General features: G+C 41.2%; 1 protein-coding gene across 1 annotated transcript in view; it reads left to right on the top strand.

Moving 5' to 3' along the window:
* LOC131445625 (receptor-type tyrosine-protein phosphatase N2-like) overlaps window positions 1-19,091 on the top strand; it is a 110,515-nt gene extending 91,424 nt beyond the window's left edge. The window contains exons 16-23 of the mRNA XM_058616432.1: window positions 1,629-1,702; window positions 4,125-4,202; window positions 6,620-6,739; window positions 7,263-7,429; window positions 11,311-11,364; window positions 12,576-12,640; window positions 15,055-15,128; window positions 15,920-19,091. Coding sequence (XP_058472415.1) covers window positions 1,629-1,702; window positions 4,125-4,202; window positions 6,620-6,739; window positions 7,263-7,429; window positions 11,311-11,364; window positions 12,576-12,640; window positions 15,055-15,128; window positions 15,920-15,991 — 704 coding nt within the window. The 3' untranslated portion in view covers window positions 15,992-19,091. The remainder of the gene's footprint in view (window positions 1-1,628; window positions 1,703-4,124; window positions 4,203-6,619; window positions 6,740-7,262; window positions 7,430-11,310; window positions 11,365-12,575; window positions 12,641-15,054; window positions 15,129-15,919) is intronic.
* The last annotated feature ends 317 nt before the right edge of the window (window positions 19,092-19,408 follow it).

Below are 19,408 nucleotides of genomic sequence, written 5' to 3'. Positions count from 1 at the left end.
CAAACTTACTGAATTTTCCAAACCATTTAGATGGGATTTTTGTGTTTATGTTTTAAAGAACATGCTTAAAATAAAGTTAAAATCAATTCCCTGAACGGCTCCCAGAAATTCTTCAGTTACAAATGAGCTGTTTCAGATATTTTGCTCTTGACACGATTGGTTTATCGTCTTTAAAACGTCGCTCACGTTTAGAAAAGTTTGGGAAACGCAACTCGACTCCATTGTTATGACATAAATGATTATGTCTGCTAACATCATGTGAGGCTAAATGTAGCGTATGTGACCTTTAATGACTCAAACGATGCATTGGAGGCAAAAAAGTAAAAAAGACATTAATGAATGTTGTTTTTCGTCATTCGTGTAAAGGAAAGACAGTAGGTGACACTTCCTGGTGACTCTCGCTCAAACATGGCAACACCTCACCACAACATTCCCAGTATTCTCCGAGCACAGTCTCCATTATCGCTGCAGTGAGCAGCTGCAGTGAGCAGCAGGGCTGTAAATGAGGTTTCTATTAAAGCTCTCCTGCACTGCCCTCATCAATGATTCAAATGTCTAAGCTTCTGTGGAAATAACCCGTCTTTAAAAAAATGAAGCAGGAGAAGTTTGTCGGGAAGAAATTGCACTTCCCACATTTGAAGCATCACTGGCTTCTGCAGAAGATTTGAGGACGGCTCGCCGCTCTGAAACGTGTCAATCAGGAGTCAGACTCATTCACCACGCACCAAATATTCCCGTCATCACTGCACGAATGTTACTGGCAGAGCAAGTTTGTCTGTCATTTTAAAAACTGTCCTCACTTTCCCGTTATATTCTATTTTCTTCCAAATCATTCTAACTTCTGCAAAGTCCCAAACTGTCCCTACTTTTCTAAAGTGTCCCTGGTTTCGCTAACCTTTCCTTATTGTCTTATTATTAAGATGTGTGAACAAATGTCCTCAATGTTTCCCGACTTGCCCCAGTGTTCAAAAGCTGTCCCCTCACCTTTCCATTATTTTCTTATTCATTCCAAAGTGTCCTCACTATGCCAAGCTGTCCTTGCTTTCCTAAGTTGTAGTCTTTTTTCAGACTTCACTCACACTTCCTAAATTACCAAAACTGTCCTCACTTTCCCACTGTGTTTTATTTCCCAAATTGTCCTACTGTCCCAGATTTTGTCTCCTTCCCTAACTGTCCTCACTTTCCTATGATGCGTTACTTTTTGTCCAAATGTTCCTAAACTGAGTCCGAGACAGAAATACAAATCATCCAATTTCAAATTTGGGGACATCGGTTTCCTGGAGACTTAACTTTAACTTAACTTCAACCACTGAAGCAAACATAATACTTTTGTATCAGTGGACAGTTTATCGGTTATTGAACTGATTATGTTGAAAACGACTTACTCGTCCCATTAAATCTTAAGTTTCCTCTCGACGGTGAATACATTGATGATCAAGTCTGAAGAAAAAGCCGAGGACACTTTTTTAAGTTCTGAAATCAAACTTCACAAACCAGTAAATGTGACAGAGACTTTCTTTGTTCTCCTTCATTAAGACAACGGGGAGACTCTTGTTTACTCGCGAACTCCTGATCACTGGACTTGTTTTTTGGAACAGTTGCGATGAATTCCTCCGTTTGTCTTCCAGACGATCACTCCAGGATCACTTTGAAGGTGGAGAGCAGCCACGGGAACTCTGACTACATCAATGCCAGCCCCATCGTAAGTACCCGCACTCTGAACTCGCCTTTGGACCCTAACCCTCCATGATCTAAGTCTGCAATATCATAATCATATGTTTGATCTCAGTGTCGCTCAAACCTGAGTTTGTGTCACTTTTGTAAACCGGGCTTTTCCTGAACCAAAGTCTAGAGAGAAAATGTTACATCGTTGCAGACGAGAGTCTTTGATCCACTGAGTTCAGACTTTGAGGTTTGAAACCGTTTGTACTGATGGACCCAAGAATTACAAACTTAGCAATCGGCGGCTCGTGTTCACGTGAGCTAAAAGTGACGGTTTTCTCTGTGGACTTTGGTTTCAGACTTTTGGAGTCAGAAAAGTCTGCTGTGACGATACTGCAGACTTTAGTTTGGTGTTTGGTGACAACATGCGAACATCTAGTGGCCAAAGATCAGTTTGTGAATTGTGATTACAGTATGTGGAAGGGTTTTTTGTAATTATTCTTTGAAAATAAAAGACCAGTTTTTATGTAAATCTTTCATAAAAATCCTACAAACCTTTTCACGTCATTTTAATATTCTGATCAAATAAAAGTCACTGTTTGTTTAAACATGAGAGCGATGTAGACGATCCTTGAATGAACCAAACGTTATTTTCATACCGCGTCATTTCAACCTGGCCTTCAAAATAAAAGTCTTCTGTTTTTATGATCTCTGTAAAAAAAACATGTTTTAATGTTAGTTTTTATTTTCAGTCGTGTACATGCATCAGTGAGAACAGGAACACATTCATCTTAAATCCTGAACTTCACAATCTTCACCGCGGGGCGCCACGGGAACAAAAGCAGCCTCGCGTCGTACAGTATCAATTTTGATGCAACGCTTGCTTTGCCTCAGCTAGTGTTTATGTTCTGCACCATGAATATTAATTAATCTCTTCTCATTTGAGACAGAAAACAGGGATCGGCGCAGGCTGTTGAGAAAGCGCTCGCCATTGACTTTGAGTTCGGATAATCTGACATTAGTTCGTGTGTTTACTGCAGAAAAGTTCAGCGGAAGAAGATTTAGAGGAAATTTTCTGTTTCTGTTTGGAAGCATGAGAAACATTTAGCATTTAAAAAACTGAGCATTTGTGCACACACACACACACACTCACACACACACTAATTGAAATTGAAAATTAAAAATGGTGTAAGTTTATTATTTATTTCTGTAGAATATTTAAAAATTAAAAGTACAACCATGAGAACATAAATCATGATAAAAGTAAAATAGTCAAATAATAATTTTTTTACTACATTTATTTGCAAATTTAAAAAGAAAAATACAAATAAATATAATAAATACGATCTGAATCAATTCTAAACTAAACTAAAAAGATCTGCGTCAAATCTAAATCTAAGAAAATTTTATCAGAAAATAATGCAAATGAATCAGGCTTTGAGCCCGCCCACATCAAGGTGGGCGTGGCACAACCATCTCGTTTGCTTTTTTTCTAATAGTTTTTCTTTTATATTGAGATTGAACTTTTCAGAGTTCTGAGATTAAAGTTAGAATTACTTTTGTTTTCTGAACATTTTCCCTCCTTTTCTACGTCCACTCGTCATCTCCGGTCTCTCTTGTCTTTCTTTATTTGTCCCGGTGCATCTTTCAATTTCATACTCCCTGATATTCAAATTGCTCCCCATGTCTTTAGTTGAACTGTGAAACACATCAGTGGATTTCTGCTCCTGAATCTCCTGTTTTTCTCACCTGTCCAGTGGGTGTGTCCGCACACTTAAACGTAAACAGTTTTTACTTTCAAACGTCTTTTTAAAAGCGCAGCTCTGCCCCCTGCTACGTTATTTTATGTCATTCGGACGTTTTAATGAGCGTAAATGGTCGGTGCCATGTCGCCCTTTTCTCTCTCTGAGCTCATTAGCGTTGCGTTATTGTCTGGCCTTCATAAACAGAACAGAGGAACATTAGAGACGATGTTGTTTGTGTTCACAGAGAAGCCGCAGAAATGATTTGTCTCCCCCTGTAATTGCCTCCAGCTAAATTGGTCTTGCCCATTATTACCACACAATTTGCATAGTAATAGGCAGGAAGTGTCACTCACTTCCTCACACATTCGCCTCACACTCGTCTCTCGTCCTCGACGCCTCACGCTCTAATTTCCATCAAGTCGTGGAGAGGAAGTCACGCGGTGCACCTCGCCTCCTCCAGCTGAGGAAACACGAGAACCGATTAACTTCAGAGAGCGAGGCGTGGTCACGTCTGTCAGAACGTTCTGTAATGTGACACTGGGATTACACTCAAACACACAGGTGCTGCCTTTTCCACTGAGGACAATAGAGTCTTAATTAAAGAAGGGAGTGACGTTTTTTTTGGAAGTAGGAGTATATTGGACAGCCACCAGGGGGCGACTCTGCTCGATATCATGAGATATTTATGACCTGATGTCGTCATCTCTCTTTCCTCAGATGGATCACGATCCCAGGAACCCGGCGTACATCGCAACCCAAGGCCCTCTGCCCTCCACGGTGGCTGATTTCTGGCAGGTAAAACACACACACACACACACACACACACTTACAATCGATACTTTCTCTCCTCTTAAACAAGAGTTAGCCGATTTTCATTAGTGCTGCGAGTCGCATGGGAGACCAGCCTGTTCTGTCAGTGTCGTTATTAATCTCTGTTTTACCATCATGTTCACACACACACAAACACACACACACACAGACACATGCACTCACAGACACACACACACACGCACACAGAGACACAGACACACGCACTCACAGACACACACAGACACACGCACACCCAGACACAAGCACTCACACCCTCACGCACACACACAGACACACGCACTCACGCACACACAAACACACACAGACTCACGCACACACAAACACACGCACTCACGCACTCACGCCCTCACGCACACACACACAGACACACGCACTCACGCCCCCTCACGCGCACACACACAGACTCACGCACACACAAACACACACAGACACACGCACTCACGCCCTCACGCACACACACACAAACACACACAGACACACGCACTCACGCACTCACGCCCTCACGCACACACACACACAGACACACGCACTCACGCACACACAAACACACACACAGACACACGCCCTCACGCACTCACGCACACACAGACACACTCATTCACGGACACACATAGAAACACGCACTCAAGCACACACAGACACACGCACTCACGCACACACACAGACACACGCACTCACGCACACACAGACACACGCACTCACGCACACACAGACACACACAGACACGCACACACAGACACACGCACACACAGACACACGCACTCACGCACACACAGACACACGCACTCACGCACACACAGACACATGCGCTCACGCACACACAGACACACGCATTCACGCACACACACAGACACACGCACTCACGCACACACAGACACACACACTCATGCACACACAGACACACGCATTCACGCACACACAGACACACATAGACATACGCACTCACGCACACACAGACACGCACACACACACACTCACACATGTTGGACATTCTTGACTTGAGGGGACATTGCATTGACATTCATTTCCTGGAGACTTACTCTAACCTTAACCACAATTACTACTGGCCTAATCCTAACCCTGACCCTCAATATACAACGACATGCACGTGGACAGTGATGATGTAACAGTAGACGACGGACGCACTCTCGTAGGATAAAAAGCTGTTACGATACAAATCATTGGTGTACAGCCTTTTTATCGCAACTTATCAGGCAACACAATATTTATCACATCACACAACATCTTCTCCGTGAGGATTCCGATGAGTCGCCCTTGGAAACTGTCCGGTCACATCTGTGCGATGACAATCCATGGAAAAGTGCAACAGAGTTAAGTGAAAGAGTTGAGAGGAGCAGCAGCAGCAGCAGCAGCAGGAGCAGCAGCAGCAGCAGCAGCAGCAGCAGGAGCAGCAGCGGTGGTGTTGGTGTCCCTGACTGGACGACAGGTGTATCCATCTTGATTATCTGGCACGGTGATGATGTGGGAGCGCCGTTGTTTTATGGCTTCCATTAACAGCTGACTGTTGCCTCTGATCACAGTCGAGGAGAATGGATCTCCAGAGCCAGAGACCTCTCACCCTCCGGCTGTGAGAATATGACTGCCAGCAGGAGAAATACGAGGGCACGCCGCACCTCGCTCTCCAAATCACCCAGTCGGGAGCAGCAGCAATTACAACGCTCCACTTCCATTTAGTCTGTTTCCAAAGTTTCAAACACAGACTGTGTTTTAAAATGTGAAAGTGAAGCCAATGCAGAATTAACCCGAAACCTGTGTTCTCCAGAATGGACACAGGCCCTACTTGCTATTTTGGCGTTTCCGCCGTACATTACCCTCCAGAATATAAACCAAAATAACCGGCCACAACCGTTCCATTCTCCAGTACCCTTCCCTTGGGGTACAAGAGTACTGGTACGATATTGGGCCGACTAGTGTTTCTTCCACTGCCAAAGTCTATTCTCGCCCAAAGTTTGACGTCCTGCTGAGACAAATTACGTAGTCAGCGCACTGCTACGACGTCACGCTACGGACTCGCCGACCAAGTGGAGGTACCGACGGCTGAAGATAGAGGACGTTACCGCTCCAAACCTTTAACCCTACCATGATGTCTGGATTTTAGATTTCATGGCTGAAGAATTGTCAATAAAATGTTGAGTGAGTTCTTCTGCCCTTTTTGTCCAAGATTTCACTCTCTATATCTAGCAAGTATTTAACCGTTTAGGAATCACGGTACTGAGAGGCTGATGTCAAAAAGGTCCGTAAAGTATATTTCTCTGCTTTCCGGAATCTTCTACCACTTTATCCTCCACCAGTCCAGGAGTTACAGTAATGAGAAGTCCGCAGGGTTAAAGAGTCTGAGCAAGCACATGTTCTGGTTTCAGATGGTGTGGGAGAACGGCTGCGTGGTCATCGTCATGCTGACGCCTCTCGTCGAGAGCGGCGTGAAGCAGTGCTACCATTACTGGCCAGACGAGGGCTCCAACCTGTACCACATCTACGAGGTAAGACATCGGAGCACAAGCAGGACTCGTGAATTAGACGTTGTAAATCAGACATCAGGATTCTGGGAAGATTCCGTGTAATTTGATACGATTTGAAAAAGGTACACATTTTTCAAGAACTTTGCTGCTTTTTTGGCGGAGATTGTTACTTTGTTTTCATTTATTAGATTCCTCCAATTAGCATTGACATAGGTGATTATTTCCTCCATTATTCATTGTTTGATCCATAAAATGTTGAACGTGTAGAAAAATGTTGATCAGCGTTGAGTTTTAATGATTTCTTTGTTCAACGGAGCAAAGACACTAAAGAAGATATTTACATTTAAGAAGCTGAACAGTTGTGTGAAAAGTGTTTTTAACGTTTCATTTAGTCGTCAGTTAACAATCTGCAAACACCTGAAAAACAAGTTTATAACTAAATGTTTCTAGTTTTCGAGACTCTTTACCAGATAAAAATCAACAAATTTGACATTATAGAATCTAAAACTGTGAATTACGGTGATGGTTGCTCGTGCTCCTGCAGGTCAACCTCGTGTCTGAACACATCTGGTGTGACGACTTCCTGGTCCGTAGCTTCTACCTGAAGAACATGCAGACCAACGAGACGCGCACCGTGACTCAGTTCCACTTCCTGACTTGGCTCAACCAGAACGTTCCGGAGACCAGCCGGACGCTCCTCGACTTCCGCAGGTAGGGATCCTCCTCAAACACGTCAGTGGCTTCCTCGGTCGTCTGAGAAGATGTTTGTTTTGGATGTGTTTTTCTCAAAGTAATCATAACTTTATGTTTCCTGAAGCGTCACAAAGCTCTCAGTCCTCTTTTAACGTACGTTACAAAAACACTCAGGTCTGGAAAGTTCTTAAAGAAAAAACCCACAGTTTGACAACAACAGAGTAGACTGTGTGATGTTCTTCTTCAGAACAGCTGCTCATACGTGTTTTTGTTTGGGCTGAACTAAGGCAACTTATATTCGGGTAAATTAAATCAAAGATTTAAAGAAAGTGAAGTGGCTCCCAGAGATGCTCAGTACAAACTTACTAAACAGTATTTAAAGGGGAAAAACATTGGAAAATAATGGGAGATGTGGGCAGAGCCTTTCAGAGATGGAGGTGTTGCTTCAGGAAGTTAAATGTGTCACAGTTAATGACAAAAGAAGTAGAGTTCAGGTTCTTTGGGGGTGTGGTTTCGATGCTCACGCAAAAGTCTACGATATCTTCTAAAAATATGAAAAAATATATTAACATCTTTAGCTCACTGTGAGACTTTTCCAACAGGAAACTGAAGTTTGTAAACCCCTCACTCTCCCACACCAAACCTCATAGAGAAAATCAGTGATTTTTGCTCGCAGGGGACACAGGAGCTGCTGGTCCTCTGCTGCCTCGTGTGGCCAGTTATTAATATTTGTTATGTATAGTTCAGGCTGAAGTAGTTTTAAAAGACTAATTTAAACTGGAAGAAAATATTAATAAATACAATTTTTACAGCAATTTTTGGGAAGGTGACAGTTTCTGCCACTAGGAATAAATGTGTCAAGGTTGCCTGGTGGCCGCGGCCACTCAACATGGATTTCCCATCCCAACATGTGATGGTAAATCCAGCGTTTGCTTGTGAGGCTTCGGGTCAGAAGAGGACGTGATTCACGAGTCTTCCTCTACCTGCGGACGCACGGTGGCTTAGTTTGAGTCCCAGTAGGGGATCTTTCTGATGTATGTAGAGACTGAGATGTTGGTCGTTTAATGGCGATAACGTTGGTTTCTGATGGTTTCAGAGGGATGTTGAGCTGAAGTCTCTCTCCTCCCTCTGTGCTCTTGCTGCCGCATGTTTTTATTTTCTTAACCTCATTCACAACTGACTGAGCTTCTTCTTCTCCTTCCTTCTTTCCTTCCTTCCTTCCTTCCTAACTTCCTAACTTCCTTCCTTCCCCTCCGTCTTACCAGCTAACTAAGCGGTTGCCAGTGTCATTTTTGTGATGTTGCAGCTAGTAATATAAGCCCAGTTGCATAGTCACAAAAGTGATCATTGGAGACTGTGACTCTGCAACCAAATGGCCTTTCCTCCTCCTCCTCCTCCTCCTCCTCCTCCTCCTCCTCCTGCCCTTTGACTCCCTGCTCCTCTTTTTCTCTCCTTGCTGTACCCGGTGACCTGTGGTGACCTCTTGCCCCTTGTTTTTTTGCTTACTCATGGTTTGCTTGACTGCGTACCTGCCCCTCCCTCTTCCCCCCGTCATGCGTCCCTTTTTCTCTTTTGTCGTCTTCTCTCTGTTGCTTCTGCTGTCAGATGATTTCTGCCTTGTGGTGCGACAGTTCTACAGTGAAGTGTGGCTGCAGCCTCAGGACGTGTAGACGTCCTCTTAGGAAGTGGGAACGAGGGAAAACTGATTTTTACCCTTTTAACAAAAACGCTGCTTTAATGAAATCTTCATCACATCAAGTCTACGCTGTCTTTAGAATATGTTCACTCCTTTATCTCAACTTTAAACAGTTCACAAACTGATTTCTCTCCTGAACCAAACTCCATAGAGAAAATCAATGATTTTAGCTCGCAGGGACACAGGAGCCGCTGGCCACTGCTGCCTCGTGTGGTCAGTTTATGCCACTGTGGTAGATGTGAACGAAGTATTTCAATCACAGAAGTCTTTCTGACGGAGGCAGCGGTGGAGCACCAACTCCTGTGTGCTGTGACGTAAAATGGCAGCTTTTCTCTGTGGGGTTTGGTGCAGGACAGTGAAGAATGTTTCTCCAGCCCAAACAGACTTAAAGGCGACATATTATGCAAAATCAACTTCTTAATCATTTTAATACTTTTATTTGGGACTCTGGAGGCCCTACTAGTCGCCAAAGTGTGGAAAAAGAATACTCAGTCCTCGGTCCCCCTTAGTGTAAGTATAGGCGATAAAACACGCTATGTTGAATTCCCTGCGCATTTTGACGGCAGCATGCGCATTTCACCACGAATGTTACCACCCCACCAGTAAGTTTACCTCGAGAGCTCCACCTTAGCTCCACCTTGTCCCTATAAAATTCGAGAGTGCATAGCGGCAGTCTATGCAGCTCGCTGATCGCCACCGGTGCTGTCCCTAAGTGTTTTTAACTGATTTACAGTTCGGCAGTGTTCGGCTTGATCCTTGTGTCGGACGTCTCTTCCTGTGACGGCACTCTCGCTGTTTTCCGCACACGCTGCCATGTTGATATTGTCAGAGATTTCAAGTGGAGGGAGGGGGAGGAACGGAGCGGAGGGAACAGGAGCTGAGTGAGTGCAGTAAAAAGGACAAATCAGAAACCCCCTGGAAGAAGTGGGTGTGTGTTTGCCTGTGTCTCATTTGCATATAAAGGGACCATGCACAAAACCGAGCGTTCTGAAAGGGGCGGTTTTGGCAGGGTTATTGAACTGCTATGGTGCTTCACCCCTATGGTATTTTGACCAAAGCATGTCACAGACATGTTCATTAGGACACCAGTGAACTATTTTAACTTGGAGAGATTGGGTATAATATGTCCTCTTTAAGCACATATAGATTGTGTTCTTATTTAATAAGCCCTTTGTTAAGTGGTTGAAAATCAGTTTTTAGCACAGTCATGGTTCATGGACAGAAATGTGACAAATTCAAAATATTTATGTGAACAAACTCATTATTTCCTCAGTATTTGCTTTAATTAACTCCATATTATTTATTTTTATTATTATTATTTAAAAAGAACCAGGTGGAATAATAAGTTCACACACATCCAAAGTCACACCATGTGTTTGACATAATATTTACCCGCTGAATATTGTGATTTTTGAGTTGTGGCAGGAGAATCCACTGCTTTGCCTTTAATAAGAATGTTTTCAGTTTTTCTTTGTATGAAAGCAGTGCAGAATAATATCACTGTGTGCTGGAATGTTATTATAATGATGTGAAATGCAGACTTTCTGTTTCGATCTTTAAAATAAAAGATAAACTGAAAATGACACCCGCGTTGGTGAAGAGATGCTTTGTTTACATGCTGTCTTTATTTATTTATTTGCACTAACTACAGTGAGTTGTATGAATACGAGGGACTCAGTTTGTTTACTCCACCATGTTCGCAGGAAAAATGTACAAAGCTAGTGCCGCTTCCAAGGCGTCAGAGTTCACTACGCACGTTAAATCCTCAGCGATCGAGCGATACATCGCAGAATCTGACAGACCCACAATATATCAGACCCTTATACTGCCCCCTGGTGCTTTTTATGAGTCAAAACCTGTAATTTCTCTTTCTGCCAAAATGGCGTCGCTTTGATTCCGACTGTTGCACAACTGGATTCTCAGCCACCGGAACAAATCCTGACTAAGTCTGAATGATGTGGGAAAATTCCCAATGCTGCAACCGGTGGTGAACTCTAACGGACAGGAAGTGTTAGCCAAAAGCATCGCTAACAGCAGCTTTGGTGTGAAAATAAGGCTTTTATTTTGGGAACTGTTTCTTTATTGAAGATGTGAATAAACCTTGATGTGTGTGTGTTGTTTCTTTGTGGTTTCTACAGCGTGTTTGTGGTTGTTTGTCATCGACTGATATATTTCCTTCTTTTTTTGTTCTGTTTCTTTACAGGAAAGTTAATAAGTGCTACCGCGGACGCTCGTGTCCAATCATTGTCCACTGCAGGCAAGTATAGAAAGACTGAAACTGGGCCTTTAATGTTGCTGTTTTATTTCATCTTTACACTTTGATTAAGTTCTTTAAACACAGTTCGATATAACGATTTTACTCCACGATGAAAAGTGAAGGTGTGATATTATATAAACTCTTTAACACCTAAGCATCAGAATGTCTGGACTTTTTTGACTTATTTTAATCATAAAAGGACCAGAAATTATCCTGTGAGTTTGATTTGATCTGTATAAAACATATTTGTCCAAGAACAGGCCAAAAACTTACTGTATGCACAGGCGTTTTTCCCACTTTTTTTGCCCTCTCTGGTGACAAAGACGCTGATTCGCCGACTTCCTGCAACAAAGCGAGTGACATTATCGTAATAACCACACCTTGGCTTTGACGTGCAACTGCTCAGCTTTCAGTAACAATCAGAATTTTTCCGATAGCACGAACCAACGCGCAATTACGGCAATGCAAAGTGCGTAAATATGTGTCATCAGAAAATGAGGGATTCATGTTTGCTGCAAAAAATGTAAATTAAAATATCCAGTTTACAATAAAATATATATTAAACTTCTTTATAAGATAGTACAGCGTACATTAAGCTTTAATGATAAGCTAAAACAAAACGTAGTGTTCCGATGGTTGCCGTGGCCACCTGTTTTTTGAATCCACAAAACCTTTTCGATAACGTTTTGCCTTTGATGTGTCTGTGATGTATCTTTGATTTGTCTGTGATGAGTCTGTGATGTGTCGGTGATGTGCTGGTGTGTCTGTGATGAATCTGTGATGTGTCTGTGATGAGTCTGTGATGGGTTTTTGATGTGTCGTGATGTGCCGGTGTGTCTGTGATGTGTCTGTGATGTGTCAATGTTGGAACGAGAAACACGCTCAGACAAGTTTGTTCATTTACAAAGCTGAGATGGACGGCAAATTCAAAATGGCCGACTTCCTGTTCAGTTGAGGCCGTGGTACCGATGGACTTATTTGTTCGTCTTGGTCTTTGACAAGTTCCCGTGTCATGACATTCGGGGCAACTTTGGCTCGCTCCATCCACGTTTCATCAGCAACACATGGGTCCAAGCACCATGACAACATAAAATAGTTATTATGTGCGTTAACCTGCTCAAAAATGACCGGAAAGACACGGAATAATTATAATAATAATCTGAAGTGATTTACTCTCTCTCTGTGTCTTTGTCTCTCGCCCACGTGTGCAGCGACGGCTCAGGCAGAACTGGAACCTATGTCCTGGTCGACATGGTCCTCAACAAGATGGCTAAAGGTGGGTGTTAAAAAAAGTCAGTCTCCCTCGAATGTTGGCTTATGTGGAAATGTGTTACCACGGAAACAGGTAACGGCAAAATCAAAGGAACATCAACATTTTCCATTAACACAAAAAACACATTTTTATTGTTGTTATTATTGTGTTTTTTAGAATTTGGAGAGAAATAAATTCAAAGCCCTTGAATTTTTTGTAAAAAGCCTAAAATACTGTAGACATGGGTCTTTGAAATCCTTGAAATATTGTGAATTTGAACATTTATTCCAAGCCCTTGAAAGGGTTTTCCCAAGGGTCTTTGAAATCATTGAAAGTATTGTGAAGAAAATTCAAGGTCCTTGAAAGTTTTTGAAAATCGCTAAATAGATATTTAGGGTTCTATGGGTCCTTGAAATCCTTGAAAGTTTGTAAATTTGAAAAAAAAACTCAATTTTAATTTCAATGACCCATTTTTTTTAGGTTGATTTTCAAAAACTTTCAAGGGCTTTGAATTTTTTTCTGTTTTTTTTCTTTTTTCTAAATTCCCTTACTTTCAAGGATCTCAAGAAGGCTTTCCATGGGTCCTTACAATCCTTGAAAGTTTGTAAATTAAAAAAGAAAAAAAATCAAGGCCCTTGAAGGTTTTTGAAAATACCCTAAATAGACATAGGTAATTTAGGGAACATGGGTTACGGCGCCACCTACAGTTTCATGACCTGCGTTGCTTGATGTACGTAGACCAGAGTTAGAATTACTATGTTATGGATGAAGACGCTCTTACAGGTGCTCTGTCAGCTCATTCAATACTTGAAGTTTTGGGGAATTGGTCCTGGAAAGTCCTTAAAAAAGAACCTGAAGGCCCAAAATCTGGCCAAATATCCCTAAGAGTGGGGGAGGGGCTTTCCAGAGAGTTGCTCGTTCTTGTGTTGTCCACCTGCCCTCTGCTGAATCTTCTGGGGTACTAAGTCAACCTCATGTATTTTCAATGAGCTTGTTACGTCTCAGCTCTTCATCCTCTTCTCTGTTTTCTGTCCATCCTGAGAAGCTGGTGGCCTCCAGCTCTTACATTCATCCTTCCTCCTGATCAAAGACACTCCTCCTCCTCCTCCTCCTCGTCTTTTTCTTCCTCCCTCCCTCCCACCGCCTCCCGCTCTCTTTCACACAGCAGATGAAGGACGGCGGTGTTGCAGGGTCAAGGAGGTGTTGCTGTGGTTCTCACGTTTTCCCTTTTACCTTCCCCTTTTCCCCCTCCTCCCTTCTCTTCATCTTTTAAGAACTGAACGAAACCCATCGAGTTTCGGAGAGAGAGAGAGAGAGAGAGAGAGAGAGAAAAGCTTTTCAGCTGCGGCGCTCGGCCCTCGGCTGTCGTGGGTGTTTCACGACCTCCTTAACGTTCCCTCTTTTCTTTTTCTCCTCTTTCTCTGCTTGTACACCCTCCCCTCCCTCTCTCTCAATCTCCCTCCCTCCCTCCTCAGTCCTCCTCCTCGACCTCCGCCCTAAAGCGAGGGAGAAGCTCACAACAAGGCTTTTTTTCTTTGCAAGGAAGTTTCTTTTCCCTAATGTCATCCTTTTTAAGGGTTTTTATTTAAAGGCAGCACAAAGGACTCGTTAAGACGCTTCCTCGTCGTCTGAAAACATCAACGAGGAAATGATTGTATTGTGAAAAAACGAAGAGAAGATGGTGCATTTATAAAAAAAAGCAGCTTTATTGTGTGATTCCTCATGTTTTCTTTTTGTGTTGAATTGTATCTGCTGTCACCCTCTCACGTCCACGCCCTCCGTTTGTCAGCGTCTTAATTCCATGTTTTAAACCCACGTGTGCGTTCAAACCATTTTCTTTTGTTCCTATGTACACAATGAGGCAACACCGGGAGGATAATTCAAATCCTTTGAAGTTTTTCGAATTTGGAGAAAAAGAATTCAAGGACTTTCAATGACCCTTGTCTTTTTAGAGTGATTTTTAAAAAACCTTGATAGGCCTTGAATTGTTTTCAAATTCAAAGCCCTTGAAAGTTTTTCCCCAAGGGTCCTTGAAATCCTTTAAAGTTTTTCGAATTTGGAGAAAAAAAAAGTTGAAATGTTTGTAAAAGAAGTGAAGTTAAATGTCTCCCACTGACATTGTGTGTCCTTTAAGGGTTCCCATGGGTCCTTGAAATCCTTGAAGGTTTGTACAGAGAAAAAAATTCCAAGGCCTTGAAAGTGTTTCCCCAAGGGTCTTTGAAATCCTTGAAAGTGTTGTGAAGAAAATTCAAGGCCCTTTAACGTTTTTGTTTCTACAGCAGCAGAAACAAGAATATTAAGTGATATTAAAATATACATACATTAAACAAACATTACGTTGTATGACCCAGGGGTGGAGTGGGTGCAACGTTGTTAAATCATTTTTAACAGTACATTTTTACAGTATTTTGTTGATTGTGTGTGTTTTTGTGCGACAGGTGCCAAGGAGATTGATATTGCCGCAACTCTGGAGCATCTGCGGGACCAGAGGCCGGGAATGGTTCAGAACAAGGTAAACATTTTAAAATAGTAATATCAATTACTATTATTATTATTGTCGTTATTATTATTGTTATTGTTGTTATTATGTACAAGGACACACATTTTGTCTCCTTGCAGTGGAAGCGATGATATTATATTCATTGTGGCTCAAAAACATAAAAATAGTCTCAGTGTTTAAGATGAAGCTAAATTGTAAATTTACACTAACATTCACAAAAAAACATGGAAAAGAAGTACCCACATTACTTTGCACACGCATGTTTTGCCAGGCGTTTTTAAAATGGCAAGGAAAACACCTTAACTTATGAAAAAACTCCATGTCTACGGCAAATTCTTCAGTATTTTAGTTTACATACAGTAAATACTGAGCTAGAAAATGCTAACGTAAGCTGTTATGACCAAGTTTGTTAGCATTAAACAACACACGGCTAACGGCTAAAGACAAAAGAAACTGTGTTGGCTCAAGCTAAATGCTATTTTCACCTAGCTTACAAAGCGCTAACTTTCACCCAAAACAAAACACAGTTATATTAGCTGTCCTTTAAATACTTAGCTGGAAAATGCTAACATGAACTCTCATGGCTACATTTGTCAGCTAGCGTTGGTAGTTAGCATAAGCAACAGTTAATGTGTGAGACGTTTCACATGCAAGATAAATAAAAAAACAAACATTAAAGTTCGCACACAACACGTCTTCTCTTTTCTACTGAGTTTCACTGAGACGTCACTCTTGCTAACCTGATTTTAACACTTCTTCTCTTTTCTTCTTCCTTCTTTTTCCCGCTCTTGCTCTCACTACAGGATCAGTTTGAGTTTGCGCTGACAGCCGTTGCTGAGGAAGTGAATGCCATATTGAAATCGCTTCCACAGTAGTACGGAGCGCCATTTTCTCACGTCCGTTTCTCAAGTGCTCCTGTTCTCTGTTACTGCTTCCTCCTCCATCCCGTCCTCTCCCGTCCTCTCTCTTCTCTCACCGTCTTGTTTTTGTCCTCTGTTCTTTCCATTCAGTGCACTCCTGTTTTTCTCGGAACTCGTAACTTGGTAGTGGGAAGGACGCTACGCACGAGTCATGGCCGTCAAGGTTTCTTCAAAACTTAAAAAAAAGGATGCTTTTTTATTTTTGGTTAATGTTAGCGTTGTAGCCAACTAGCAGGCTAATGTAGCACATTTAATCACAAAAACATCATCAAAGAGAGCGCAGCACTGTGTGTGTACGACTTTGTATTTTGGACACGAATGAGAAAAGTAATTTACTAACTTAAGCTAAGAGCAGCCATTTTGACTTTTGAACTTGAGGCTTGAAGTGTTGGAAAAAGCAGATGAATCGGAATATTAGCTTTAAACCTGTGATGCCACTCACAGTACAGAAGAGTATTAGAGCCACATCATCAACATCATGAATTCTGAGATTAACGTCAAACTTCCACTATTTCGTCGCCATTCAACGATGGATGAAAGAAAAAATATTTAATTACTTCTCAGAGTCAAATAGAGTTAATATTTCATATTCTTAGTTCAGACATTTACTCAGATAGTATGGAAAGATGTTTTCTAGTAAAGTAGGAATTTACGACGTCCGTGTACAAACTGGAATGCACAAATACTACATTTCATTTTTCATCTCCTTCTCCTGCTCATCTGTCCGTCTTACGCCAGGAAACCGTTGAATCAGTTGTGTGCGTACGTAGAACTTCCCGCTATCGTAAACTGTCCGTGCCGCCCGTTCTCAAGAGTGAATTTCACTGTATTTAATTGATAAACTGATAACTGTGTGTTCAAGTGTCTTAATTATCGTTTGTGTTCATTAGATTAGTGTCAACCTGTCGCGCATCAGTTGGGGAGAAAAAACCAAGATCGTCAGTTTGGATCGTGATCTGCTTTTGTGTCGATAAACAATTTGAAAAATTTTACCTGTAGGATGACACGGCACTGGTTTCCCGGCGTATTTTAAGAAAAATAAACAAGATGCTAATACTGGAAATGAGCTAAAATGTCATAGTTGTGATTTTATTTTTTAGGGCACAAGCACGAATCCTGGCACAAATTTGTGCGAGGAACCTATCGTTTTCCTTCGGATTATTATTACAGGTCCGGCCAAAATGCGATATTACCATAGTGCCCGTGCATTGCCACCAAATTTCCCAAAACTTGGTGTGAAGATGTTATCAATCCAGACGTATAAAAACTTCAACTCAACAGGAAGTCGGCCTTTTTGAATTTTGGCGTCCAATGAGCGAACTCGTCCAAGCGCGTTTGTCGAACCAACATAAAAAAACAAACGTGTCAGGTTGTCCGGTTTTTTTTCTTCTTCTTGGGTGTACTCTTTTTTTTAGCATAGCCTAGCCGTAGCAATATATGTGTGTGTTTCTTCGACATGAATCGTGGACAACCGATATTGTGGCTCATCAGTGAAGCGACACTAATGTCTGCCTTAACAGAAAACACTATTAGACGATGTCGTAAATGTGTCTGTCGACCGGGAAACAAGGCTTTTTCTGCAACAAAAATCCGCCGTCGGAATGGAGTCGTTTGTGAAATAAAAGCCGCCCTGACTAGTACTTCTGTGATAAAGATGCTAGTTTTGTTTTGTTTTTTTTAAACTGCACTTCTTCTACGTAGCATAAATGGACGATGTGTACGGACTCTGTATCTGAAACTTAATTGTGCTGAACATGTTTTTTTGCGATGGTTTTCCCAAAGGCATCTTTTTACTCGCTGTTTTCTTGAACACTGAAAACTCAAATACTGAATTTGACTGTTGAGTTTCTGGTTCATATTCACTGCATATATCATTAAAAATAACAAAATACTGCACGGCTTATGGCAAATTTCAAAAGTGATAATAATTATTTTTTGAAAATTTGATGTTAACTTGATGAACTTTGCAGTGTAATAAAAATAATAATAATTATAATAAAACATTTATTTTACCTGGATTAAAACAGATTAAAATGTAGGTTATATAGAGGTTAAAATAGTGGTTTATTTTTTGGACAAAAAATAATACATTTTAAACATTTATAACATTTGACATGACATTTAATGCTAACAGAGAGAAGGTTGGGTTTATGACGTGTAATACAGCCAGTCACCAGGGGGCGAGAGTGAAGATTTGAGTTCTTTTTTTCTTTTTCTTTTTTTTTTTAAACCTACGTTTGCGACCAATTTGTGCGTCCGACACAATACAATCTGCCGTTACCGCTATCACTCCGATTTAGTCTCTTTTACAACTTTTTACCACGTACAATTAGGGTTAGATTCGAGATTGCGAACCTCTCTCTTTACAGCACGTTTGCTTGTTTTCAATGAAGTACTCACGTCATTCCTGCACAGATACGCCAGTTTGTTCAGGATGAATTTGGGAAAACTTGTGTTTTGTGTGGAAATCCAACGTTTCCTCTCAACGCTTTTGCCGATAAGTGGATTATACATTTTTAAATATCTAATCCGTCAAATTCTGATTTTTGATCGTCCAGTGGTAATCCAATAATACTGACTTTCAGAGATTATGCTACTACTGCATGGCTGTTTGTTTGACAAGCAAATACATTTTATCTCTTCACTTTTAGTTTCTTTAATGCACAGGAAGCAGAGTGCAAAAGCCAAGGATTATAATAATTATTGTTATTATTATTATTATTATTATTATTATTATTATTAATAAAGTTATTATTATTGTGTTGATTGGCAGTGAAGTAGGTCGGAAAGGTGTTGCAGCTTTGACGTGTTGCAACACTGCTGTAGAAACTATTTTTTTGAGTGTGTCTTTGATTTTCTACCTTTGTGTTTTTGTTGCATTGAGGATCTAAAGGTAATTTGCTTTCCCCCGCGAACGCTGTTCTTTCTACTTTAACATAATTTTTTCATCCAGTGTCACATGAACTCTGTACATAAAGCCAAACAGAAACAACAGAAGATATTTTTGTTCTATTGGTGTAAACATATTGTGAATAAAGTCTCATTGTTGATTGGAGTGTTGTTATGGATTCCTGACTCATGACTTTTCTGTGTTCACACAGCAAAAGCTGATGTGATTATCGAGAGAGTAAATAAGGGGAATTGTATTTTTTTTTGTCTTAAAAAATAGACTTTTACGAAAAAGCATCAAACTTTGTCGTATCAAACAGCTTACTTTAAGTTTGAATTACCAGTTAGTAGTACACATTTGGAGGTATGAATTCTTAAATTTAGCTTAATGTAATAAAGGAAGACAGAATTTCTATAACTTTATTACATTTTCCCCCTCGTTTAATGAACATTACAGTCTGATATTTAAGAGCTAATTTTAAG

This window comes from Solea solea, chromosome 1 (assembly GCF_958295425.1).
Source record: "Solea solea chromosome 1, fSolSol10.1, whole genome shotgun sequence".
NCBI lineage: Eukaryota > Metazoa > Chordata > Actinopteri > Pleuronectiformes > Soleidae > Solea > Solea solea.
This window is presented reverse-complemented; position numbering and strand designations above follow the sequence as displayed.